Below are 27,988 nucleotides of genomic sequence, written 5' to 3' on the forward strand. Positions count from 1 at the left end.
GAAAAAATTTTTTTGACCTTTATATTCCAATGGCTTTTTGTCCTCTCTTACTTTCTTCATTGCTTTCTCCAATATATTTTCTCTTGTTGTATATCTTAAGAATTTTACTAAAATGGATCTTGGTTTTTGCTGTGGTTGTGGTTTCGGGGCTAATGTTCTATGTGCCCTCTCTATTTCCATTTCTTCCTGTAATTCTGGTCTTTCCAGGACTCTGGGGATTCAATCTTTTATAAATTCTCTCATATTCTTGCCTTCTTCATCTTCCTTAAGGCCCACTATCTTTATATTATTTCTTCTATTATAGTTTTCTATTATATCTATCTTCTGAGCTAACAGCTCCTGTGCCTCTTTAGCTTTTTTATTAGATTCTTCTAATTTCTCTTTTAAGTCTTTTACTTCCATATCTACAAATGTTTCTTGTTTTTCCATATTTTCCACTCTTTTTGCCAATTCTGATATGGCCATTTCCATTTTATTCATTCTTTCTTCTGCATTCTTAATTCTTCTTTTTATCTCATTAAATTCTTGTAATTGCCATTCTTTCACTGATTTCCATATACTCTTTAAAAAAAGATACATCCATTGTCTTGCCTTTCTCTTCTTCTTCCACTTCTTTCTGTTCTTCTTCTTCTTCTTCCTCTGGGTTGACCATCTGTTGTTTCCTTGTTTTCTTTTTACCCTCTTCTTTCTTGTTCTCGTTATTGTCTGTGTTCTGCACCTGTTGCTGTGCTGCAGGTGTCTCTCTCAGCTGTGGAGATTGACTCCGCAGCTGTTCCCCCCTCCCGTCAGTGTGGTTTTTTTCATGCGCGGTCGCGCACTTTTACTCGGCTCTGCGAGCCATTTTTGTAGTCCCGAACCCGGGACCTCCACTGACCTGCGGGAGCGGGCCTCTCTCTCCGCAGCGGGCCTCTTCGTACAGGTAAGGCCTTCACCTTCTTCTTCAGACGTCTTTCCTTCTTCTTTTCTTCCCGTTGTTTTTGGTTTTTCTTTCTTTGCTGCCATTTTCTTCACACTTTCACTTTCACTTTGTTTTGGTTTTTAAGTTTGTGCCTTTGCTTTTTCTCTATCTTTTTTTAACTTTTCTGGAGAGGGCTGGAGTTCCCCTACTGGCCACTACTCCATCACGTGACTCCCACATTCTCACAGGCTTGATGCATTTAACACACAGGCTAAGGATATGGAACCCTATATCACAGTCACAGAATAAAAAGGCAGACAATTTAAGATTTTGAGGAGAAATTTCCTTCACTCAGAGGGTAGTGAACCTTTGGAATTCTCCATCCGTGGAGAGCGGGTGGGAGCGGGAAGCTGCCCAGGTCCCTCTGCATCTCTGTCATTGAGTTCACATTGAGAACAGTTTGCTGAGTTTCTGAATATAAGACATAGGAGAAGTAGGCCATTTGGTCCATCGATTGTGTACCACCAGTCCGTCATGAGCTGATCAATTCATCCTCACTCCCCTTCCTTCTCCCCATAATCCAAGATACCCTAATAGCAGGTTCTGATAGCCTGAAACTGCACCTAAGAGCCTGAAATTGTCTGATCTTGGAAGCTCAACAGGCTCAGGACTTGGACTAGGAACAACAGGTCCTGTAGGTTTCTGTAAGGGATGCTGGACAAAGTAGTGACTCTGTCTGCCTTAAGGTAGACAAAAGTTAAAGAATTTCATGCATGTTACATTCTAAATGCAATATTATGTGACAATAATAGAACCTTGTTCATGTTTAATTGCTGTATATGTCATATTATTTGTTTTTTGAACGAATAAATAAAGTTTAAAAAAAACAATAATGGAACCTTTACCTTACCCCCCAATTATTCAAATACCTATCAATATCTGCATTAAATTGACCAAAAGATGTAGGAAAAAAGTGCTGAGATGGGAAGATCAGGCAAGACCACAAATGCCAGAGCAAGCTAAAAATGTCCACACTCTGCTGCTTTGTGTTGTAAAAACACAATGCTGGAGAAACTCAGCAGATCAGTGTTCTTTATCTTCTTTGGCTTGGCTTCGTGGACGAAGATTTATGGAGGGGTAATGTCCGTGTCAACTGCAGGCTCGTTTGTGGCTGACAAGTCCGATGTGGGAAAGGCAGACATGGTTGCAGCAGTTGGGGTTGGGTGTTGGGTTTTTCCTCCTTTGTCTTTTGACATTGAGGTGGGCTCTGTGGTCTTCAAAGGAGGTTGCTGCCCGCTGAACTGTGAGGTGCCAAGATGCACGGTTTAAGGTGAGATCAGCCCACTGGTGATGGTCAATAAGGCAGGCACCAAGAGCTTTCTTTAGGCAGTCCTTGTACTTCTTCTTTGGTGCACCTCTGTCTCAGTGGCCAGTGGAGAGCTCGTCATATAACACGATCTTTGGAAGCCATGGTCCTCCATTCTGGAGACGTGACCTACCCAGTGCAGTTGGATCTTCAGCAGCGTGGATTCGATGCTGTCGGCCTCTGCCATCTCGAATACTTCGATGTTGGAGATGAAGTCGCTCCAATGAATGTTGAGGATGGAGTGGAGACAACGCTGGTGGAAGCATTCTAGGAGCCATCGGTGATACTGGTAGAGGACCCATGATTCGGAGCCGAACAGGAGTGTGGGTATGACAACAGCTCTGTACACGCTTATCTGTGTGAGGTTTTTCAGGTGGTTGTTTTTCCAGACTCTTTTGTGTAGTCTTCCAAAGCCGCTATTTGCCTTGGCGAGTCTGTTGTCTATCTCGTTGTCGATCCTTACATCCGATGAAATGGTGCAGCCGAGATAGGTAAACTGGTTATATAGCAAACCAACATTTTGAGCCCTTCATTGCGTTGTATTGTTTGCTCTTTTTTTTTTAACCTCTTACTTCTACTGATGAATGGTTCTGTTTCTCTCTCCAAGGTGAAAGGCATCAGCCGGCCTGCACCCGCAGTGCCCAGAGGCGACCGCTAGAGGGACCCTCGCTCCGAATTCACCGGCCTGCGCCGATCGACGCGTCTCGTGCCCGGAGGCGACCGCTAGAGGGCCCTCCGGCGGGAAAGTTGCCGGGCCGGGAGAGGGTCGCTGGACGTGCGGAGATGCAGAGGGATCTGGGCAGCTTCCCGCTCCCACCCGCTCTCCGAGCCAAGCTCATTGGCTGCGGCTTCCACACAGCCGAAGACGTGTCCGCTGTGAGGGCGAGTGAGCTGAGCAAAGGTGTGGGACGTAGGCAGCGAGAAGCCTCCGAGGGCCGGGACGGGCAGGGGGCGGTTACCGTGGCCGCTTCGAGGGCCGGGGGGAGGGCGGTTACCGAAGGCCGGGCGGGGGGGGGGGGCGGTTACCGAAGGCCGGGCCGGGGGGGGCGGTTACCGAGGCCCCCTCCCAGGGCCGGGGGGGAGGGCGGTTACCGAAGGCCGGGGCGGGGGGGGGCGGTTACCGAAGGCCGGGCCGGGGGGAGTGCGGTTACCGAAGGCCGGGCCGGGGGGGGGCGGTTACCGAAGGCCGGGCCGGGGGGGGCGGTTACCGAGGCCCCTTCCGAGGGCCGGGGTGGGGGCCGGTTACCGAAGGCCGGGGCGGGGGGGGGGCGGTTACCGAAGGCCGGGCCGGGGGGAGTGCGGTTACCGAAGGCCGGGCCGGGGGGGGCGGTTACCGTGGCCCCTTCTGAGGCCCGGGCCGGGGGGAGGGCGGTTACCGAAGGCCGGGCCGGGGGGGGGCGGTTACCGAGGCCCCCTCCCAGGGCCGGGGGGGAGGACGGTTACAGTGGCCCCTTCCGAGGGCCGGGGTGGGGGCCGGTTACCGAAGGCCGGGGCGGGGGGAGTGCGGTTACCGAAGGCCGGGGCGGGGGGAAGGGCGGTTACCGTGGCCCCTTCTGAAAGCCGTGGGGGGGGTTGGGGGGGGTTACTGTGGCCCCCTCCCAGGGCCGGGGGGAGCTGGTTACCGAAGGCCGGGCCGGGGGGGGCGGTTACCGAGGCCCCCTTCCGAGGGCCGGGGGGAGGGCCGGTTACCGAAGGCCGGGGCGGTGGGTGGCGGTTACCGAAGGCCGGGGCGGGGGGGGGGGGGGCGGTTACCGAGGCCCCTTCCGAAAGCCCGGGGGGTGGGGTGGGGGGGATTACTGTGGCCCCCTCCCAGGGCCGAGGGGGGGAGGGCGGTTACCGAAGGCCGGGCCGGGGGGGGCGGTTACCGAGGCCCCCTCCCAGGGCCGGGGGGGAGGGCGGTTACCGAAGGCCGGGGCGGGGGGAGTGCGGTTACCGAAGGCCGGGCCGGGGGGAGTGCGGTTACCGAAGGCCGGGCCGGGGGGGGGCGGTTACCGAAGGCCGGGCCGGGGGGGGCGGTTACCGAGGCCCCTTCCGAGGGCCGGGGTGGGGGCCGGTTACCGAAGGCCGGGGCGGGGGGGGGGGCGGTTACCGAAGGCCGGGGCGGGGGGGGGGCGGTTACCGAAGGCCGGGCCGGGGGGAGTGCGGTTACCGAAGGCCCGGCCGGGGGGGGCGGTTACCGTGGCCCCTTCTGAGGCCCGGGCCGGGGGGAGGGCGGTTACCGAAGGCCGGGCCGGGGGGGGGGGCGGTTACCGAGGCCCCCTCCCAGGGCCGGGGGGAAGGGCGGTTACCGTGGCCCCTTCTGAAAGCCGGGGGGGGGGGGTTGGGGGGGGTTACTGTGGCCCCCTCCCAGGGCCGGGGGGAGCTGGTTACCGAAGGCCGGGCCGGGGGGGGCGGTTACCGAGGCCCCCTTCCGAGGGCCGGGGGGAGGGCCGGTTACCGAAGGCCGGGGCGGGGGGTGGCGGTTACCGAAGGCCGGGGCGGGGGGGGCGGTTACCGAAGGCCGGGCCGGGGGGAGTGCGGTTACCGAAGGCCGGGCCGGGGGGAGTGCGGTTACCGAGGCCCCTTCCGAAAGCCCGTGGGGTGGGGGGGAAGGGCGGTTACCGTGGCCCCATCCGAAAGCCGGGGGTGGGGTGGGGGGGGTTACTGTGGCCCCCTCCCAGGGCCGAGGGGGGGAGGGCGGTTACCGAAGGCCGGGCGGGGGGGGGGGGGCGGTTACCGAGGCCCCTTCCGAAGGCCGGGGGGAGGGCGGTTTCCGTGGGCCGGTGGGGTGGGGGGGGGGGGAGTGTCCCACAAGTTCCTGCCTAATATTAGAACAGGCCGGAGAAACTTAGCAGGTCAAACTATGGACTTTATAGAGCAAAGACAGGGATTCATTTACAATGTTTTGGGTTTGAGCCCTTCATTAAGGTATGAACCAAACGTTGGCAGGCAGTTGAACAAAATGGTGGAGAGGAGGGGCAAGGGGACGTTCACAGGCCCACAAGCAGGAGGTAATAGGTGGATGGGGGAGGGAGGGCACACCAGCAGACAAGGGGAGGGGGGTTGGCTGGGTGAATGGAGAGGGAAGGGAGTGGAGAGCTGGAGGAAAGAAGACTGAAGGAGAACAGGGAGTGGGCTAGCTGAAACTGGAGGTCAGTTAATGGGAAGTGACTAGGTCATATATTAGATGTTGCTTCTCCAACTTACGGTTATTTTTCGTTTGGGGCAGACATGTCAGTGTGGGAGTGACGGACAGAATTGAAGTGGGTGGCCACTGGGAGATCCCTGTCATTGATGCAGACAAAGCATAGGTGCTCAGTGGATGTCGAGAAGGCCACAATGAGAGCGCTGGATGCAGTAGATGACGCCCACAAATTCACATAAAGTATAACTTGTTCGGTTTTCAACACAGTCGGTATCATTACCTGATAGGGAATTTGAGCTTGCTTCGTCTAAACAGCTCCCTCTGCAATTTGATTACTGACTTCCTGTTGGGGAGACCTCAAGCAGTCCGGATCAGAAACAGCACATCTAAGACCATCACGCTGAGTGTGGGGCACCCCAGGGCTGCGTGTTTAGTCCACTGCTGTTCACTCGCCTGACTCATGATTGTGGTTTGAGCTGTGTTTTGCTGCATGTCGTCAAGTTTGTTGTCGACATGACAGTGGTGGGCCTTGTTAGTAAGAACGATGAGACAGCGTACAGAGATGAGAGCTAACAGACTGGTGCAGAGCCAACAACCTGTATCTGAATGCTAATAAAACAAAAGAGATGGTTGTCGACTTCAGGAGGGCCCGGGAGGGTGATTTCTCTCTGCTCTACCGTTGAGGTCGACAAGAGTATCAAGTTCCTTGGTGTACACTTAGCAGAGTATCTCACCTGGTCCCTTAACACCAGTAAAGGTTGAGGAAAGTCAATCTCCAACCTTCCATCCTCACTACATTCCACAGAAGATGTATCAAGAGCATCCTGTGCAACTGCATCACTGCCTGGTTTGGAAGCTGAACCTCCTCACACTGCAAGACCTTGCAGAGGATAGTGAAGTCAGTGGAGATGATCATTGGGAGCTCTCTTCCTACCATGATGGACATCTCCAACATTCTATGCAGGTGAAAGGCAAAAACATTGTGAAGGACTCCACACACCCCTCACGTAAACTGTTCTCCCTTCTGCCATCTGGTAGGAGGTACTGTAGCACTCCAGATTGGGCAACAGTTTTTTTCCCCCAAGCCATTAGCCTCCTGAATTCCCAGAACATATGTGGACAATGTACTGGTAATATTTTAACTTCTATTCATGTACATCTGCTCTGTGGTCCTGGAGAAACAATATCTCGTCTTCACCGTGCAATACATGGTACAAACAACAAATAAGGTGTCTTGACTTGAATGGACTGTTTGGGGCTTCGAATAGTGGTGAAGGAGGAGGTGTGGGTGTGGCACTTCCTGTGAACGAGGGGGAAGGTGCCGGTGGGAAGGGGTGATTAGTGGGAAGGGATGAGTGGACAAGGGAGTCACAGAGGGAGTGCTCCTGACAGAAGTTGGAGAAGGGGGTGTAGATGTGTCATCAATATTAACCTCCATTTTTATTAACCTCCCATGGTTTCTCTTTTCCCACCTCTGGATTGCTAGTCTTAATATCTGGAACTGCAGCATCCAAAGCCAAGAAAGCCAGTAGTTCCTGTTGTCTGTTCACCTGACTGACTGAGCAGTGGAGGGAAATGTTTCCTGATTTAAAAAAATTTTTTAATCTTTCTCCCTTCTCATCACTCTTTAGAGGTGGGCATCTCCAAAGAGGAGGCATTGGAAGTCCTGCAGATTGTGAGGTGCAAGAAGTTTGGAGAGGAATCGCAGGCAAGCACTGGTTCGCCATCTCTTCGGAAATGCACGGCCCTGGAACTGTTGGCGGAAGAACATTCACAGGGCTCCATAATCACCTTCAGCTCTGCTCTGGATGAAATTCTTGGGGGAGGAGTGCCTGTTGCCAAGATTACGGAGATTTGTGGCGCTCCTGGTGTGGGTAAAACACAACTAAGGTATGAACCTGTGCCTTATTTAAAGTTTTCCCTAATACCTCCACTGCAGTTAATGAATAACCTGACAACATTTACTGCATTAGTTAATGTGTGAAGATTGAGGTTCAGAAGAGCACTCCAACATTGGAAGCATCTATGGGATCCTGGCAGATCAGTGGTGGGTTTAAAAAGTGCAGAAACTGATTTTGCTAATCTAATATTAAGGCCTATTCAAAAAGAATGGCTAATGTGTTTACCCAGAATGGACAGCAAACTAGAAAGTGCTCTATACAACAAGCAGCACAGTGTCAATCTGGGAGGAAGCAGTCAGCAATTTTGGGACGACTATGTATTGGTAATTATTCATGTTGCTGAGACTCCCACTCTGAGTTGTTCTATGTTATGCAGTATCCAACTTGTTGTGGACGCACAGATCCCCAAATGCTTTGGCGGCCTTGGCGGAGAGTCTGTTTTCATCGACACTGAAGGCAGCTTCATCGTGGAGCGGGTTGCTGGGGTTGCCCAAGCTGCTGTTCACCACTGCCATCTCATTGCTGAGTCTGGTCAGGATGAAGGTAGGCTAGTCAGCTGACTATAGCATTTCAGTGGGTGGGGGGGGAGATGGGCAGGGAGTTCCCATGTTCTTTGACGTGGGCTACCAATGTTGGCATGGCTGTTTTAAATTTTCCTTTTTAATCTCAATATATGACAACACACTTAAGACATGAAATACCCCAACAATCCCCACAAGCAATAACCCTTTAACCCCAAATGAACCTCCCCTCCTTGGATTGCCCCTTGTTCCTTGACGGCAACCACAACTCCCCTTTCCATTCGGTTTGCGAACTTGCTTGCAAGCGTCAACCGATTTCGCAGTTATTCCCCAGCCCTCCCCCCAGAGAACACTATTTTCCTATACATATAACATTTATGCTATATAGGGTACGTTTTGAAGGGTGGGAAGAAACCGGAGCACCTGGATGAAACCCACACAGACATGGGGAGAACATATGAACTCCTTACAGACAGCGCCAGATTTGAACTCCAGTCCTGATTGTTGGCACTGTAACAGCGTTGCGCTAACCGCTAAGCCAACCGTGCCATCCTATGCGATGTTATTTGCTATATACATAATAACATTTTCCCCTTCTTCCCCTTCTCTTATCCATCTTTAAATCTTTTTATATACATTATCTTTAAATTTTACATATTTTTGTATATTTTCTTACTGGTCTTCCTTTATGACCCTTCTCCTCCTCTCTTCACCTGTCCTGCAAATGTTCAGCAAATTCTTGGGCATTCTTTGGATCCGAGAAGAGTCTATTCTGTTCCCCAGGAATAAATACTTTGAGTACTGCTGGATGTCTTAATATAAAGTTATAACCTTTCTTCCATAAAATTGTTTTTGCTGTGTTGAATTCTTTCCTCTTCTTTAAAAGTTCAAAGCTTATGTCCGGATAAAAAATATTTTTTGTCCCTTATATTCCAACGGCTTATTGTCTTTTCTAACTTTCTTTCTTGCCTGCTCCAGTATGTTCTCTCTTGTCTTATATCTTAGAAGTTTTACTAATATGGATCTCAGTTTTTGGTGTGGTGGCAGTTTCGGTACTAGCGCTCTATATGCCCTTTCGATTTCTATTTCTTCATGTGAATCTGTCGTTTCCAACACCTTCGGGATCCATCCTTTTATAAATTCCTTCATATCTGACCCTTTGCCTTCTTTCAGGCCCACTATTTTTATGTTGTTTCGCCTACTGTAGTTTTCCAATACTTCAATTTTTTGTGACAATAAATCTTGTCTCTCTTTAATTTTTTTTTCACTCTCTTCCAACTTCCCTCTTAAATCATTTATCTCCATCTCTACAGCAGCTTCTCGTTCCTCCACATTTTCTACTCTTTTCCCTATTTCAGTCATGACCAACTCTAAGCTTTTCATCCTGTCTTCAGCTCTTTTCATTTTTCTTTTGATTGAACTAAATTCTAATGATGGCCATTCTTTTAATGACCTCATTTGTTCTTCAAAAAAGGTTTCATCTAAACTTTGTCCTTCTATTTTACCTTCTTCTTTCCTTTGAAATTCTTGGTCTTCCTCCTCTTCTTCTGTGTCTGTATCTATGTCTGTGTTGTCTTCTCTTCTCTGTATCTGTGTATCTTCATCCTTCTCTGGCGAGCTGCTTCTGTATCCTTGCTGGGCCTCCAGCTGCTGTGTCTCCTGCTGTTGGACCTCCTGCTGCAGGTCGACCTGTTGTTGGCCTTCCTGCTGCTGGGTCCCCTGCTGCAGGCTGACCCACTGCTGGGCCTCCTGCTGCAGGTCGTCCCCCTGCCAGTCGCCTCATTGCTGCTCATCCTCTTCCCGCCCTTCATTCTCTTTCTCACTACTCTTCTTTCTTGTTTGCTTCTTCCAACCGAACGCCCGCCCCGATACTGGGCGTCTCTCAGCTGGCCTCTCCTTAGCTGAGTCCCACTCCCACCGGTGTTAACCTTTTCTTTTACTTGCGCACTGTGCATGCGCAACTCTTCACGCATGAGTAGTTGAACACCTCTTCTTGGCTCTGAGAGTCATTTTTGAAGTCCGCTGGTCAGGAAGACACCACTCCTCTGGGGACTCAACAACATCGGAGATTGGCCGCTCCTCTCCACGGTGGCTCTCTGTTCCAATGTGCAGGTAAGGCCGCCTTCTTTCTTCTCCAGTGATTTTCCTTCTTCCCTTTTCTCTGTTATTCTTACTTTCTCTCTTTTGGGTCCCATCTTCTGTCTCTTCTCTGTAACTTTATTTTTCTCTTCCTGTATTTTATGTTTATTGAGCTCTGTTTTTCACACTTTTTTCTTTTCTCTGGAGGGGGCTGGTTCCACTGGACCAGCCACTACTCCTTCACGTGACTCCTATGGAAATGCTACTTTTCCAACATCAATGTGGGTGGAGGTCCAAGATCCCAAGGCACCACCTCAAAGTGAGTCAAGAGTCAAGATTCTTTTATTGGCACTTAATAAAAACAGTGCAATATTACACAGAATTGCCTTTCGTCTGGCTTAAGCATACAGATTCGCCATCAGCAGAAATTGCCGGGAGCTTCTTACAGTTAGAGAAAGAGAAGCAAAAGAGATTCCCCCCACAGTCACTTATTGTCTGTGGATTTGCCTCCAGTGCTTCTGCAGCCACACAGTCCAGTCCAAACCATCAGCAGCCCAAGCTCCAGATCTGAACCTCCAACACGATAAGGAACCCTTCGGTGCCCTCGCATCCCGGTTCTGATACCTGGTACCCCTTTAGCCAGTCGCCAACAGCTGGCAGCCTGAATGGGTTCCTCGGCTTGAGTCGCCAACAGTTTGCTGCCTCTGTGTGTGCGCAGCACCAACACCGACTTTTGCAGTCAGAGGGATGGAAATGAGGAGCTGACTCAATCCAAGAACCGTCAAGACTCTGGGTTTGGAGGCATGTGGGGGGAGCCGGTGGGAGGTCATATACAAATGTTGAGACTGATATTCCTGGCTTTTGCCCTGCAGCTCAGCAAGAGGCAATCAAGGAATTTTCCGTCTCCAGCATCCTCTCCCGCATTTACTACTTCCGTTGCCATGACTACGTGGAGCTACTGGCACAAGCTCACCTGCTGGGTGACTTCTTGGCTGAACATCGTCAGGTAAGATGTGGTTAAGATCAGGGCTGCTCCTCCCCAGATGCATCTGGTGGACTGGACTCGATGGAATTTTGAAGAATGAGAGAAGATCTTCTAGAAATGTAAAATTATGAAAGGCACAGATAAGGTAGAGGCGGGCAAGTTCCCATTGGTGGGGGAGACCAGAACAAGGGGACACAGCCTCAAGATGCAGGATAATAGGTTTAGGACGGAGATGAGGAGCTGCTTTCCCAAGGGATGGTGAATCTGTGGAATTTGCTGCCCATTGAAGCAGAGGAGACTATCTCAGTAAATATATTTAAGACTAGATTGGATGAATTTCTTCATAGGGGATATGGGGAAATGCCAGGTAGGTGGAAATTATCCTATCATTATCAACCAGGATCACGTTGAATGGCGGAGCAGGCTTGAGGGGCTGGATGGCCTACACCTCCTCCTAGTTCTTATGTTATGAGTATCTCCTTTGAGATTTCTTCTCCAAATCATTGGTCGTTCCTCTGAGGGTTCTGCTGCTCCCCACACACTGAATTCCAGGACTTAGACCCAGCAGTCATGAAGGAATAAGGAGAAAAGCAAACTGCTGGAGGAACTCAGCAGATTAAGCATCCTCAGTGGGAGAGAAAAAAAGTGATTGACCCAGATTGCTCCCAAATTCACCATCTTTCAGTAAATAGTCCTCAAGCACCTAATCTTATAGGAGTAAAAGCCATATTTGTGCATCTGTCAACTAAGTCTTCAACCCAGTGTCCTGAATTGACATTTCCAAGATTCATGTGCTTCTGAGACATGCCAGTCAAAGCTGAACTATTCCAGGTGGAGACAGACCAATTATATGCAACTGCAACAAAACTTCCTTTGGTCCCTTTAAGCTAAAAGGTCACTGCAATTTCTTTGTACCTTTTGACTAATGTCTTGTGTCTTTGGTCTCTAATTCCAATCATTTTCCCATTTAAGATCTGAACTTGCATAGGACTTGCTCAGTCAGAGTGGGGCCCAGTGGAGTATTGTCAAATAGAGCCACCAAGGGGGGGGTTGCAGGTACAGTGCCCTCCACGATGTTTGGGACAAGGACACTTTCCTTTATTTGTCATGGTGCTCCACAGTTTTAAATTTGTAATCAAACAATTCATATGTAATTAAAGTGCACATTCCAGATTTTATTCAATGTCTGGACACATTTTGGTATGACCATGTAGAAATTACAGGACTTTTTATACATAGTTCCCCTATTGTTTGGGACATTTGGCTTCACTGGTGTTTGTGAGCACTCGGGAATGTTTAATTGCTTCATTGGTGCTGGGCTTGCTTCTAAGCTTTTGATTACCTTTGAAGCCCATAGTTGCCATTTTTCAACACGAGGACCAGAGTTGTGCCAATGAAAGTTAAATAAGCCATTATGAGACTGAAAAACAAGAATAAAACAGTAAGAGACATTGCCCAAACCTTAGGATGACCAAAATCAACCGTTTGCAACATCATTAAGAAGAAAGAGCTGACTGGTGAGCTCAGTAATCGCAAAGGGACTGGTGTTCCAAGGAAGACCTCCACTGCTGATGACCGAAGAATTCTCACCATAATGAAGAAAAATCCCAAACGTATGTCTTACAGATCAGTAACACTCTCGTTGATGTGTCTCAATGACTGACTGTCTGCAGAAGACTTCATGAACAGAAATACAGAGGCTACATCACAGTGTGGCCTCAATACAGTGGCAAACTGCTAGTTGGTCACAGAAACAGAATGACAGATTTCAGTTTTCCAAGAAGTATTTAAAAGAGCCTGCAGAACTCTGGAAAAAGGTCTTGAGGACAGATGAGACCAAGAATAACCTGTATTAGAGCAATGACCAGAGCAAAGTGTGGAGGCTTAAAGGAACTGCCCAAGATCCAAAGCATACCATCTCATCTGTGAAACGTGGTGGTGGGGGTGTTGTGGGCTGGGCATGTATGGCTGCCACTGGTACTGGAGCACTGATCTTCATTGATGATGTAACTGCTGTCAGCAGTAACAAAACGAATTCTGGGTGTATAGAAACATCTTATCTGCTCAAGTTTGAGCAAATGTCTCAAAACTCATTTGACAGCAGGACAATAATCCAAAACTTACTGCTAAAGCAGCAAAGGAGTTTTTTCAAAGTTTAAAAACTGGAAAATTCTTGAATGGCCAAGTGAGTCACCTGATCTAAGTCTAATTGAGCCTTCCATGTGCTGAAGAGAAAACTTGGGAGGCAAGCCCCCAAAACAAGATGGTTGCAGTAGAGACCTGACAGAGCATCACCAGAGAAGATACTCAGTACCTGATGTTGTCTGTGGATCATAGATTCAAGCAGTCATTGCACACAAGGGATATGCAACTAAGTCCTGAACATGGCTAATATACATATTATTGCCATGTCCCAAATCTGGTGGCCTGAAATGAGAGATCCATGTTTAAAAAAAGTTGTAATTTCCACATGGTCAAACCAAAATTCATACAAATAATCTTGAATGAAATCCAAATGTGGACCTTAATCACATGTGAATTGTTTGATTTCAAATTTAAAACTGTGGAGCACAGGCAAATAAAGGAAAAAGGGTCTTTGTTCCAAACATTATAGAGGGCATTATCATAGTTCTTGAAAGTGGAGACTCTGCCAGATTGGCAAAGCTGATATATGACATGCTTGCCTTCAACAGCCAGGACATCGAATGCAGGAGTTCGGCTATCGTGTAATAACCGTAGAAAGCATTGGTGAGCCTGCATTTTGAGTATAATCTGTAATTTGGGTGGTGTAGAAAAGACTTGCAAGATTGTACCAGGACCAGAGGGGTTGAATTATGAGAGGTTGTATAGGCTGGGATATTTTGCTCCGGAGCAAAAGATCCTGAGGAGTATATACAGGTACATAAGATTATACGGGGCATGGATAAGGTAAATAGTCTTTTCCCCAAGGTAGGAGAGTCTTAAAATTTAGAGGGTGTAGATTTAAAGTGAGAGGGGGAAAGATTTAAAACGGACCAAAGGTATGTAGGTACATTGAATGAGCTGGTGGCAGAGGTGTAGTTTAAAATGAGGAAATGGCCGAGGCATTAAACAAATATTTTGTGTCAGTCTTCATGATGGAAGACACATCCAGCATGCCCAAGTGCGGAGTTAAGGATGCGAATGTTGGGGAGGGCCTTGATAAAATAGTTGTTACAAAGGAAGTAGTGATGGAGAAACTCATGGGACTAAAGCCAGACAAATCACCTGGTCCTGATGATATGCATGTAAGGGTTCTGAAGGAAATGGCAGAAGTTATAGTTGATGCATTGGTGGACATATACCAAAATTCCTTGGATTCTGGGCAGGTCCTGGCAGACTGGAAGACAGCAAATGTCACGCCACTTTTTAAGAAAGGATGTAGGCAGAAGACTGGAAATTATTGGCCAATTAGCTTGACGTTTGTGGTTGAAAAAATGCTTGAAGCCGTCATTAAAGATGAAATAGTGATACTTTTGGAACGGAAGGGTTCAATCAGGCAGACGCAGCATGGTTTTAGAAAGGGAAGATCTTGTTTGACAAACTTGTTAGGATTCTTTGAGGATATAATGGGTGCGGTGGATAGAAGGGAACAGGTTGATGTTGTATATTTGGATTTCCAGAAAGCGTTTGATAAGGTGCCGCACAAGAGACTTCTCAGTAAGTTACAGGAAAGTGGAGTCCGGGGAAGTATATTGGCCTGGATTGAAAATTGGTTGTCTGACAGGAGGCAGAGAGTCGCGATAAATGGGAGTTTTTCAAGTTGGCAGAGAGTGGTAAGTGGGGTGCCGCAGGGGTCAGTGTTAGGCCCACAACTGTTCATCATTTACATTGATGACTTGGAGGAGGGGACAAAATGTGGTGTAGCCAAGTTTGCGGATGACACCAAATTGAGTGGAAGAGCAGATTGTAATGAGGATGTGGAGAGTCTGCAGAAGGATATAGTTAAGCTGGATGAGTGGGCAAAGGTCTGGCAGATGGAGTACAATGTTAGTAAGTATGAGGTTATCCACTTTGGCAAGAAAAATAAGAGCTGAATATTATTTAAAGGGTGAAAAACTATAGCATGCTGTTGTGCAGAGGGACTTGGGAGTGCTTGTGCATGAATCGCAAAAAGTTAGGTTGCAGGTGCAGCAGGTTATTAAGAAGGCAAATTGAATGTTGACCTTCATCGCTAGAGGAATTGAATTCAGGAGTAGGGAGGTAATGTTGCAACTGTATAAGGTACTGGTGAGACCACACCTGGAGTACTGTGTCCAGTTCTGGTCTCCATATTTGAGGAAGGATATACTGGCTTTGGAGATGGTCCAGAGGAGGTTTACTAGGTTGATCCCTGGGATGAAGGGGTTGACTTATGATGAAAGATTAAATCGTCTAGGATTGTATTCGCTCGAGTTCAGAAGAATGAGAGGAGATCTTATAGAAACATATAGGATTATGAAGGATATGGATAGGATAGATGTAGGAAGGTTTTTTGAGCTGGCTGGGGAAACTAAAACGAGAGGACACAGTCTCAAGATTCGGGGGAGTAGATTTAGGACAGAGATGAGGAAAAATAGTTTTTTTTACAGAGAGTAGTGAATTTTTGGAATTCTCTAACCAGGGAAGTGGTTGAGGCTGCCTCATTAAACATATTTAAAATTCGGTTAGATAAATTTTTACATGATAAAGGAATTAGGGGATATGGGGAGAAGGCAGGTAGGTGTAGTTAGGTCATAAGTTAGATCAGCCATGATCGTATTGAATGGCGGAGCAGGCTCGATGGGCCATCTTTGGCCTACTCCTGTTCCTACTTCCTATGTTCCTATGTAAAATAAATATAGCCTCTCTTTTATAATTCAACCCCTCCAGTCCCAGTCCACTCCAGCAAACCTTTTCTTCACCACCAGAATTCCACATAATACTCCAAGTGCAGTCCTACCGTGCCTTCTACGGTTGTAACATGACATCCAATCTCTTGCATTTGATACCCTGACTGGTGAAGGCAAGGGTGCCAAATATAGCTTTGGATAGGGAAGGTTTGGAGGGATCGGGGACAAATGCAGGCAGATGGGACTAGCTCAAGTTGACAACTTTTGTTCCTCTGCTATAAAACTCTCTAACTCTGATTCAGTTGAGAACCCGCACTGTCTGTAAGGAGTTTGTATGTTCTCCCCGTGTCTGTATGGGTTTTTCCGGGGGGCTCCAGTTTCTTCCCACCATTCAAAACATACCGGGGGTTGTAGGTTAATTGGGGGTAAATTGTGTGGCACGGACTCTTGGGCTAAAATCCTGTTACTGTGCTGTATGTCTAAATAAATAAAAATAAATTAAAAGAGGGAATTGAAGTGAATAAATTGCCCAAGATCGTGCCTTACAGGGAGAAGTGGGTAAATGTCAACACGAGCATGAACTTGACAGAGCGGCCACTGGATGTCGCTCTGATTCAGTTGCACAGGGAGGCCACTGGGTGGAGCCCTGGCTGCAGTTTCTCCGGTTGGCCATTGGGTGGAGCCCTGGCATCAGTGTGCATTGTTCCAATCCATTAGAGTACCATTCCCCAACACTTCTGTTTCATCGACCACTACATTGGTAAGAAGGTAAAGATTCCATTATTGCCCCGTAATACTACATTTCAAATGTAACATACATGAAATTCTTTAACTTTTGTCTACCATAAGGGAGACAGAGAGTCTCCACTTTGGCCAGCGCCCCTCACAGAAACCTATAGCACCTGGTGTTCCCCTCCAAGTCCTGACCAGTTCTGAGCCGACTTAACTTCTGAGATCAGACTGCTTAGGAATACCAGGCACTGCAGCACATGCTACTGTACTTCTTTTTCTCATGTAGAACTTAATAATTAATTATCTGTAGAAACACAAAATGCTGGCGAAACTCAGCTGGTTAAACAGTGTCCTTTATGTTGCAAAGGAATAACCAAGTTTTGAGCTTCAGCCCTTCATCAAGGTGTGGAAGAATGTTGGCAGCCATCCAAACAAAAGAGTTGTGGGGAAGGGGGTGGCCTAAGGCAGGAGCTGATAGGTGGAGGGGGAAGTGACAGCAGTGATCAGGGGAAGGAGGGATGGCTGGAGAACTGGAAAGATGGGGGAGGGGAAAAAGGTGAGCAGTTTAGCAGAAAGCAGAGAAGTATAAATGCCATCTGGAGAGTGCCCAGATGGAAAATAAGGTATTGTTCCTCCAATCTCCAGGTGATCAGGGTGTGATATTACACAAAGCCATGGACAGACATGTGAGTATGGGAGTTTGACTCAGAATTGAAATGGTTGGCTACAGGGAGGTCTCTGCTGTAGTGGAGGGAGAACACCATCAGCCTCTGCATCTGACATATTATCCTCTGACACTTCCAAATTCAGTGCAATCCCACGACCTCCCACATTTTCTCCCCCATTTGCTTCACAGGGTTCAGTCTCTCCAAGGCTCCCAGGTCTGCTCTTCCCTTCCACCCTTTTAGACACTTCCCATTGTAATTGCATTGGGTGTAATCAATGTGGAATTAAGGGATTATGGGGAAAAGGCAGGTAGATGGAGATCAGCCCATCATCAAATTAGCCATGTTCTTATTGAATGGTGGAGCAGGCTCAACAGGCCAGATGGCCGACTCCTGCTCCTATTTCTATGTTATTGTCTGCATTAGTGAGACCAAATGTAGATTGGATGACTGTTACAACAAACATATACATTCTGTATGTGGATCTAAGCCAGAACTCCCGGTTGCCAACCATTTTAATTCCCCTCATCATTTCCCCACAGGCATGTCTATCTGTTGCCATGGTGAGGCCAAGCATAAATTTGAGAACCTATCATATTCCTCCTGGACAGCCATAATCCCAACTATATAAACATCGTTTTTTTTAATTCCAATTTCAGCTAACCCTCACCTCTGTGGTTTGCTGCTTTCATCTCTTTATCTGTTTCTGTTCTCACTTTTCTTCCTAACATTCCCCCCACTCCCCCACTGGTCTCTCCATCTTCCCCATCTCTTCAAATCCCCCCCCCCCCACATTCTGTCCCATACCCTGTCATCTTTTAGCCCCCCTCCCCTACTTCTTACATTTCCCCCCCCCTTTTGTTTATCCTTGATGTACTTGATATTGCCCCTTCCTCCTTTAGTCTAAAAGTTCTGAGCTGAAACATTTGTAAAGCCTGCACAAGCTGTAAAAACATGCAGCAAATTCTAGAGGAATTCATCTGATCTCGCAGTGACCATAGGAGATAAAGATATGTTACTGATGTTTGAAGATGAATAAGGGATCAGGCCTGAAACAGGAGGATTTTGAGACAGAATTTTAAACCAAAACAAATGGAGGTATTGGGGCATGAGGTCTAAATCAAGGACAAAGTCGTAGGTTTAAAGGAGCATCATGAAGGACGAAATAAAAGATGGAACGAGGGAAATCCAGGTCTCGGGGGAACCAGGAAGCTGGAAACTAATGATGCAACAGTTCGGATGTACAAGACTGCAAGTAGGAACAGCTTCCAACTCATCACCCTGACTTGGAAATTCATCATCAGCCCAAAATGCAGGAGATGGGGATAGTAAAGGGTTCTTGGAGGATTGTTCCCACCCAGGATCGAACCCTGGTTAGAGTTGGAATCTAGACACTGCTTCTGGATCCCTGTTGAAGCGCTTCTACTTTTTCAGGAGTTTGCGGAGGTTTGGTATGTCATTGGAAACCCTGGAAGATATCTACAGATGTGTGGTGGAAAGTGTGCTGATGGGCTGCATTGCTGGTATGGGGATTCCAATACCCCTGAGCAGAAAGCACAGCAAAAGACAGTGGACACAGCCCAGCACATTACAGGCAAAACCCTCCCCATTGAGAACATCTACAGGGAACGCTGACGTTGGAGGGCAGTAGCAATCACCACTCAGCACATGCTCTGTTCTTACTGGTGCCATCAGGAAAGAGGTGCAGGTGCCACAAGACTCACACCACCAGGTTCAGGAACAGCTGCTCCCCCTCCACCATCAGTCTCCTCAACAACAAACTCAATCATTTAAGGACTTACTTTTGCACTTTATTTTTTTTCTCTCTATTGCTCAGTCAGTTTGTTTACATTTCTTTATTTGCTTACATGTGTATGTGGTGTATAGTTTTTTTTTTGCACCACCAATTAGTGGTAATTTTGCCTCACCAGCAGTGAAAATAATCTCAGGGTTGTATGCGATGTCATATGTACTCTGACAATAAATCTGAAATCTGCTTTGTTTTTCTCCCCCAGGTGCGGATCATAGTGATTGACAGCATTGCATTCCCCTTCCGCCACCAGCTGGAGGATCTGTCATTGCGGACCCGGTTACTGAATGGATTAGCTCAGCAGCTGATTGCCATGGCCAATGACTACAGGGTGGCTGTGAGTAAAACCCGGCATTTGACTTTCACCCGGGACTGGAGGGGAAATCGCTAGATTAGAGCAGCACACAAACTCCATTCATCCAGACGGATTCTGCTTCACCTCGGTTACCAGGACAACTTGTTTCCATGATCCTGACAACAACAGAGGAAGCCATTCAGTCCATTGAGTCTATAACAGCTCTTGGTTAGAGAAGTGTTTAGCATGACACCATTACAGCGCCAGTGACTATGATTTGATACCAGCACTGTCCGTAAGGAGTTTGTACGTTCTTCTGGTGACCTGGGTTTTCCCCACGTGCTCCGGTTTCCTCCACCCTCCAAAACTTATGGGGTTGTAGGTTTATTGGGCGGCACAGGCTTAAACGACCGGAATCTGCTTCTACTGTGTTGTAAATTAAAAAAATTAAAAATCCACCACATAATTTCTCTATGACTGATTGACGCCACATTTCCCAGATTCTGCCACACACCTACACACTTGGGGCAATTTTCCATGGCCATTAAACTACCAATCCATGCCTTTGAGATGTAAAGGTTCCATTATTGTCATGTGATACTACATTTAGAAAGTAACATATATGAAATTCTTTTAACTTTACCGTAAGGAAGACAGAGTTCCCACTTTGTTCAGTGCGCCTCACAGAAATGAGGCTCCAGTGAGGAACACACTCATGATTCCTGGTTTACAAGACCAGTGCTCTAACCACTGAGCTGTTGGAGATGTGGGAAGAAACCAGAGCATCCAGGGGAGCACACAGCCCTGGATGCCAGATTTGCACCTGGATCTCTGTCTCTCTCCTGTTTGTGCCAATGGACCAGCTCAAATAACCTTCAGACTGAGTAAGACCAGATGAGCCAAAGCACAGCCTGCTTGGAAGAACTCAGCGGGTTGAGAATGGTCGACATTTCGAGCCAGAGTCCTTCATCGAAACCTGACGAGAGGTTCTGGCCCAAAACGTCGACCACTTGTCTCCCTCTGATGTTCCTCAATCAACTAATGTATTTATTTATTTGTTTATTTAAAATGTGACATACAGCATGCTAACAGGCCCTTCCACCAGAAAACACTGTCCCACCCAATTAACCTACAGCTCCCTGTATGTTGTTTGACGGGTTAGAGTAAACCAGAACACAAGAGGAAACCTATGCAGACATGGGGAGAATGTGCAAACTCCTTACAGACAGCTCCAGATTCGAAACCGCTACACTAACTGTTTCTCCAGCACAGTGTGTTTTTTGCTCTAGATTTAACATTTGCAGTCTCTTGTATGTCCCCAAGACCAGACAACATCAGTCTAACCGTTGCAAACCGCTGGAAGAACTCAGCAGGTCAGGCAGCATCTGTGGACCCAGTGATGGTCAATGTCTTAACCCAAAATGTTGACCATCCCTTTCCCTCTGCAGATGCTGATTGACCTGTTGAGTTTGTCCAGCTGCTTAACGTTTGGCTCTCATGTCAGTCAACCCCGCTTTGGAACCTGACTCTGAGCAAATTTAACTGATGTCTGATTGATATCTGATGAAAACCTGTGGCCATTTACATAACAAAAGTTCAGAAGACTTGATTATTCCCAAGGATTAAATCTGCTCTCCCCAGTGACCCATTTTCTCTTCCAGGTGGTGTTGACCAACCAGATGACCACACGATTTGGAGAAGTCTGCTCCTCGCTGGTGCCAGCCCTCGGTGAGACTCCTCTCAGCTTTAGACTAGTTTGACTTTCGAACCATAGAACATTACAGCAAAGAAAACCAGCCCTTCAACCCTTTTAGCCTGTGCCAAACTATTATTCTTCCTAGTTCCACTGACCTGCACCCAATCCATATCTCTCCATACCCCTCTCATCCATGTACCTGTCCAATTTTCTTCAATGTTATAGTTGAACCCACTTCAGCTGGTTGCACATTCCACACTTCCACCACTCTCTGTATGAAGTTCCCCCCTAAGCTTTTCCCCTTTCACCACGTCCTCTGGTTTGTATTTCACCAACTTCAGTGGAAAAAGCCTACCTGCATTTACTCTATCTATACCCCTCATATTTTTGTAAACCTCTATCAAATCTCCCCTCATTCTTCTATGCTCCAGGGAATAAAGTCCTTTAATGGACATGCAGCATGCTCTCCAGGGGCACAGATTCACCTACCCCTGCTCCCTCCCTATCAATATATGAATGCACACATAACAAAGCACATTGCAATTAATGTAAATTATCCACAGCTTTGAATATATTCAGGCAAATTTTGAAATGGCCAGGTGGAGAGACCTGGGGGCAGGTAACTAATTACTTGGTTGAAGATGGATTTTCCCATATTTCCCTATGGTAAATTCAGCCCAACGAGTCTGATCTGGCTCACTGAGGGAATCCCATTCCCCCACTAAATTTCCCTAACACCTATTTTCCTAATGGCTCTGCCCTCCACAGAGCAGGGAAATTTACAGGAGCTATTACCTAGCAACCAGTTCCATCTTTGGGATGTGGGAGAAAACCCATGCATTCAGAGAGAGGGTGTGGAGACTCCACTGAGACAGTGCGGGAGGTCAGGATTGAATCTGGTTCCCGGGCCTGTGAGGCAGTGGCTGCTTCAACATTGGTGCCCCAGCTCCATCTTGCAGGAAGTGGGTGAGGGTTTTCAGAGAGGATTTCACAGCATAAGACCTTGTCAATGAAAGATAAGGCCGTCAGTGGTGGAATGATGGAAGTTGGCACTGCAAGGGAGAGCAGATCTGGAGACCTGCAGGACAGGAGGAAGGTGCAGCAGGGTCTGTCAACATGAATGATAAGTCACCAGTGGTGGTCTCTCTCTGCAGCCACATGGTTAGCCATGACCTGTGAGCCTTTGGAAGCCAAAGGCAGCACCTCTGCCCCCTCACATGGGATCAGCTAGGCCAGTGCATCCTGGGCACAACCCTGGCATCTTGGTGGGTACCAATGGGTCAGCTGCGGCAGGAGAGCTCTAACAATAAAGTGCAGACAGGATTCAGTTAGTCTGCAGAGTGGTACAGCTGCGATGGGCAAACCATTAACATCCACAACTGGTACACATGGATACTGAAACTATTTGACAGTAAATATTTTCTGTATTTGTTACAGAACTGGACTTGTGCTTTAGCAACACCATACTTTTAAAAGTTCATGTGTTTGGAGAGTTAGTGGCTTCTCTGCAATTGTGTGTGTGTTTGATGTTAGAATTACATTTTGTGAATATTAAACTGCTGTTAGGTGGTGATCAGTAACTAGCATCAATTGCCAGCTTTTATACTAGGATTTGAGTTCTCTGGCTACATTGTCAACAAGATTATTAAAGGTTAACGTTATTCAGTCAAAAGCCAATCAAGCTAGGGTTTTCTCTTTATAGAAAAGAAGGATGAGCGGTGCCTTAACAGATCTCCACTAGATTATGAGACGCACGGATAGGGTAGACAGCCAGCACCTTTTTCTTGGAGTGAGAGCAGCAAACACCAGAGGACATCTGTACAAGGTGAGGGGAGGAAAGATGTGGGGAGATGTCATGGGTATAAAAAATTTACACAGAGAGTGGTGGATACCTGAAATGCAATGCCAGGGGTGGTGGTGGTGTAGGTTGGTACCATAGGAACATTTAAAAGACTTTTAATGCACATGGATGCAAGAAAAATAGAGGGTTATGGATGTGAGATGGGGACAGTTTAGATTGTTGAGTAGGTTTATGTAGGTTGGCACAACATCGTCAACTGAAGGGCCTGTTCTGTGCTGTAATATATTCTTAAGCAATTTCAGAGGATTTAGGACAAGATCGATCCTTGCACTGAAACTGATTTGTGTTCAAATCTGTTACTGCCAACTTTCTTCATCCTCCTGAACTTATCTTGGGGTTTGAGAAAATGTTAGTTACGTAACTAATTCATCTGATTGGATCAACACGATACATTAGTCACACAGTGCAAAGAGCAATATCTCACAATGTTTTGTATAGAACAGACTTAAATATTCTCTTGCAATTTCTAAATTCACATCTCATTGACAATCCTTACAAATAACAACTTGTCAACAATGTTTTTTTCAAAAGATTTGCTTCCTGGAAGAATATTGGGATTATAATCGACAATTTCAAGCTGAACACAAAGATGATTTCAGATTTTCTGTATCACATAAGAAGTTGGAGAAACATTAAATTAACTTTCATTGATTTTATCCTGTTTAATCCCATAATGATGCTGATACATGCGTTGGTTGAACTGACCTAAAAATGTTTTGCCGCTGATTTTCGTTTGTACTCAGCATCTGATGCCTCTCGTGTCAGTGTCCAACAATAGTCGGTCAACATTGATGGATTCCAGTTGGCCTGATACCGCGTTTCCATGGTCGCAATGACCTGGTGAAATCTTTCACCATGTTTGTCACAGACTGCACCAGGATCAGCAGGGAAGATGTCCAAGTGCGAATACAAAAAATTAATTTTTAATGACATGATGCACTTCATGGTTTTATGCTTGAAGTAGACTTAAAATATGACAGGAAATCACAAAAATAGGTTCTATCTTTTAAATAAAAAGGTACATGATTGGAAAATTTTAAGGTAATTTTCGTGATCAGCAGCCTAAAATCCATAAAATATGCCCAAAAGTGTTCAGGAAGCAAAATCTTCTTTGTCCAGTGTATTGTCCTTTCACTTTGCCTTGTGTCCCAATTTCACTTTTCATTCCAAAGAACCCAACCTTATTTTTACTTTTAACCCAGATTCTATGCCCTGTTTGCTGTAATTCCACCTGATCATAAAGGTTTAACTCTATCCAGGCTGCTGTCTCTCAGTGTAGAATTTTTTGTGCCTTTGTCCTGAGCTGCATTAATTGTTCTGCAGCGTTTGAAACTGAGTCTTTGGACTTGGGCAAGGTTGGCTTTCCCAGGATGACAATTAGGAGAGGGATGGACAATGTGCCTGTTCCACCACAAGACGGTGGCTTTGCTTTCCATCTCAACACCTTCTCCATCTGCAGACTTTCTAGTGCAACATTTACAGCCTTCCCAGAGGGAGGAATTTGCTGCCCATTGAGGCAGTGGAGGTGACCTCAGTGAATATATTTAAGACAAGATTGGATAGATTTTTACTTAGTAGGGGAATTAAGGGAAATGGGGAAAAGGAAGGTAGGTGGAGACAAGCCTATCATCAGATCAACCATGATCTCATTGAATGGTGGAGCAGCCTCGATGGGCTGGAAGGTCGACTCCTGCTCCTCCATCCTATGTGCTGGAGAAACTGACCTTAGTGTCCTTGCCCCCAGCTCTTGATTCTCCAGCCAGGAGGAACCATCTATGGTTATTTCCATCAAGTTCAAAGAGATCAGCCCCTCATTGTTCTAAGCTCTTGTATCTGCTGCCTCTGTCACCCTGGGTTTAACAGGGATCCCACCCTGCTAACGATGGATTCTTGTCTTCATTAGGTGAAAGCTGGGGTCATGCAGCCACCACTCGCTTAATTCTACACTGGGAGGGCAAACTGAGGTAAGAGGTATGAATAATGCACAAGACAGCTGGGTTGCTCGGGTGAAATGGTCAGTTACCACTGGGCTAGGATGAACAGCCCAGTGTGAACAGGCCCTACCTTTCCTAGACACCATCCATGCGGCAATAACATCAAGGAGGTTGGGCTTATCAGCCTATAAATCCAGTATAACATCACTGTTTATTTTTAAAATTTCAAAAATGCTGGAGGAACTCTGTAGGTATTACAGCGCCCATCAGAGGTAAAGCTATATAACCAATATTTCAGGCCTGAGCTCTTCAAGCAAAAAGCAGGCAAGCACTGAATAAAAAAGGCTGCGGTAGAAGGGAAGAAAGGGCAGGGGGAGAAGCACAGGTCCACAGACGAAGGGTGATAATTGGACGTGACCTCCTATCAAAACAATTCTCACCTTTCCTCTCCTGTCCTATCCATGTCCAAATATCACCTTTTGTCTGTTGATCTGTTCTCCTCCCCCAGTCTTTTAATTGAGATGTCAGCCTGCTTTTTACTTATACCTTGAAGGAGGGCTCAGGCCTGAAACGTCGGTAGTAGATCTTTACCTCCTGTGGATTCTGCAAGACTGGCTGAGTTCCTCTAGCATTTCTGCTTCTTTACTACAATCACGGTGTCTGCAAAGTTCGTATTTCACTCCTTACTTGTTTTACTCATTCCTCAGGAATGTTGGGAAGGCTGATATTTATTTACTGTTAATGTATTTATACTTTACTTTGGCTTGGCTTCGCGGACGAAGATTTATGGAGGGGTAATGTCCACGTCAGCTGCAGGCTCGTTTGTGGCTGACAAGTCCGATGTGGGACAGGCGGACGCGGTTGCAAGGGAAAATTGGTTGGTTGGGGTTGGGTGTTGGGTTTTTCCTCCTTTGTCTTTTGTCAGTGAGGGGGGTTCTGCAGTCTTCTTCAAAGGAGGTTGCTGCCCGCTGAACTGTGAGGCGCCAAGAAGCACGGTTTGAGGCGATATCAGCCCACAGTTGATTCCCCATTCCTGGAGTCCCAAATTCTTCATATTGGTCATGCAGAGTCATAGACTGGGGAGGGGTACCAAGTTTCCTCTCTCTGAACACCAAGGAACTCTTGGGGTTTCTACCAGATATACAAAAGAAATGGATAATTTTCTAGACAAAGAAAATTCAGGGGGGTTTGGGGAGAGGTAAACTATGAATGGCAGAGCAGACTCAAAGGGTTGAGGATTGGTTCTGAGAACTTTCCCAATATGAAGTGAGCTGCATTCTTGAAGAGCTTTCTCCCAGCTGTTGATGTGTTTCCTCTTTCTCTCTCCAGGTTTGCTTCCCTCTACAAATCGCCAAGTCAGAAAGAAGCGACTGTACCGTATCAGATAACTGTGAGTCATTTGTTTTAAATTTAGACATACAACATAGTAACAGGCCCTTCTGGCCCATGACCCCATGCTACCCAATTAACTTACAATCCCTGGTACATTTTAAAGGGTGGGAGGAAACTGGAGCACTCAGAGGAAACCCACACAGACACAGGGAGAATGTACAAACTCCTTCCAAACAGTGCGGGATTCGAACTGGATCGCAGCTCTGTAACAGTGTTTCAGTGACCGCTACGCTAACGGTGTTGCCTCTGTCTGTCCTAGGATGCCTTTTAAATTGTTTTAAATTTAGACATACAGCACGGTCACAGGTCCTTTCAGCCCACGATCCTGTGCTGCCCAATTGCACCCAATTGACCTACAACCCTTGGTACATTTTGGAAAGGTGGGAGGAAATCCATGCAGATACAGGGAGAAAGTAAAAACTCCTTACCTACAGCACTGGATTTGAAACTTGGTAACTGGTGCTGTAACAGCGTTGTGCTAACTACTACGTTAACTGTGATGCCCCCTTTGTTTTGAGGTATGTTTGAGCCAAGAAACTCCCAAATTCTGAATGTTCCCATTTCTGGCATAGGACACGGACGCGTGGGAATGGAGAGGGGTTGAGAGGGCAAGAGGAGGGGGACGGTAATGAGAGGTTCCAAAGGTAGGGAGGGACAAGAGTGAAGATGCTGGTGGGGGAACAGAAGAAAGCTTGTGGCATGATCGAGGGAAGAGGTGGAGGGGAAGGAGGTTTTCTGTGTTTGAGGTGCTTGGGCTTATGGCAGATCTGGTTAACTGCTTCTCTCCAATCCCCATCGTCTCATTGTCCAGTCACTCGGCTTTCGCGATATCCAGTCACCAGAGCCATTGTCCGCTTCACCCAGCAACCCACGTAAGCGGCCGCGGGCGGATGACCTGGATAGGCAGTGACATTCTCCGCTGGACGTCGATCCGAGTGGCAGAGTGGGAGCCAAGCTGCGGCGAGCCGGCGGATTGTTTGGGATCCTGTGTCTGCATCTATTGGGGTTGGCAGTAGACTGCGGGGACTAGCCCCCTCTCTGATGAGGAGCTGGCTCTCCCTCCCATCATTGGGTTCCCTGACTTGCCTGCTGGGCTGGAGGATTGCTGGGCAGAGATCTATGATGGAAGTCAGATCTTCCTGGTTCCAGAAGCTCAGGAGTTTGAACCACCTTGGTTTCTACCAACAGGAGTCCAAATTTCTACCTATTTTAATCCATGTGAACTTTCCACCTCCATCTGCTCATTGAATTCCTATTGTACTGTTTTAGGCAGTGGTTCCCAACCAGTGAGCCATGGCCACAGCGTGTCTCCATGTGGGTCATACTGAGGTCAATGTAGTGTTTTTTGCTCTTTTAAAGATGTTAAATAAAATACTTTAATTAAATAAGATATCTTTCTTACAGAACTGCCTTTGACTTGAAAATATTGCTCAGTCATTGCCACTAGTGGACCATGGCATGTTAGGCCGGACGACAGGTGGGCCTTAGACCGAAAGAGGTTGAGAACCATGGTTTAAGGTGATGATTAATTTATTTTCCTCTTGATCTGATGCATGGCATGTATGTGCATGTCATGACCCCAGAGTGTTTTTGGTTTGTTATCCTCTGCTTGAAGCTTAACAGGAGCTGACAGTATTTTTGCACCAGTCATCCTAAGGCCTGGATCATGAGTTCAAATTTCACCATGATAATGCAATTCAAATTTCTTTAATAACATAAATGATATAAAAGAACTTGGTGATGTAAAACATTGGTGAGGCTAAATTTGGAGTATTGTGTGCAGTTTTGGATACCTAACCCCAAGAAAGATTATCAATAAGATTTAAAAAAAAAAGTGCAGAGAAGATTTACTAGGATGTTGTCCAGACTTCAGGAACGGAGTTACAGGGAAAGGTTAAGC

At 47.0% G+C, this 27,988-nt stretch overlaps 2 protein-coding genes across 4 annotated transcripts in view; both read left to right on the forward strand.

The window, feature by feature from the left end:
* The first annotated feature begins 2,966 nt into the window (after nt 1-2,966).
* rad51c (RAD51 paralog C) lies at nt 2,967-27,582 on the forward strand. Of its 3 annotated transcripts, none has more exons than XM_069911797.1 (9): nt 2,967-3,165; nt 7,020-7,278; nt 7,666-7,832; nt 10,762-10,895; nt 19,116-19,247; nt 20,867-20,933; nt 24,666-24,726; nt 26,026-26,086; nt 27,493-27,582. In XM_069911797.1, the coding sequence occupies exons 1-9, from the start codon at nt 3,048-3,050 to the stop codon at nt 27,502-27,504; spliced, it is 1,011 nt and encodes a 336-aa protein (XP_069767898.1). In that variant the 5' UTR covers nt 2,967-3,047; the 3' UTR covers nt 27,505-27,582. The 3 variants fall into 3 exon arrangements, with proteins under 3 accessions (XP_069767898.1, XP_069767897.1, XP_069767899.1); XM_069911796.1 differs by lacking the exon at nt 27,493-27,582 and adding an exon at nt 26,900-27,476; XM_069911798.1 differs by lacking the exon at nt 27,493-27,582 and having other exon boundaries at nt 24,666-24,733; nt 26,026-26,066.
* Nucleotides 27,516-27,988, forward strand: part of ppm1e (protein phosphatase, Mg2+/Mn2+ dependent, 1E) — a 151,631-nt gene continuing 151,158 nt past the window's right edge. Inside the window, exon 1 of the mRNA XM_069911777.1 lies at nt 27,516-27,606. The gene's annotated coding sequence lies outside the window, so the exon portion shown is untranslated. The remainder of the gene's footprint in view (nt 27,607-27,988) is intronic.

The sequence above is a fragment of the Narcine bancroftii genome, chromosome 14, assembly GCF_036971445.1.
Source record: "Narcine bancroftii isolate sNarBan1 chromosome 14, sNarBan1.hap1, whole genome shotgun sequence".
NCBI lineage: Eukaryota > Metazoa > Chordata > Chondrichthyes > Torpediniformes > Narcinidae > Narcine > Narcine bancroftii.

Bases quoted from the DNA above. Each gene is read 5' to 3' on its own strand.
- rad51c (XM_069911796.1), top strand. From the start codon at position 3,048: ATGCAGAGGGATCTGGGCAGCTTCCCGCTCCCACCCGCTCTCCGAGCC. The intron at 10,896-19,115 runs GTAAGATGTGGT...TTTCTCCCCCAG, and splicing joins TCTTGGCTGAACATCGTCAG to GTGCGGATCATAGTGATTGA. The intron at 26,087-26,899 runs GTGAGTCATTTG...CTCATTGTCCAG, and splicing joins CTGTACCGTATCAGATAACT to TCACTCGGCTTTCGCGATAT.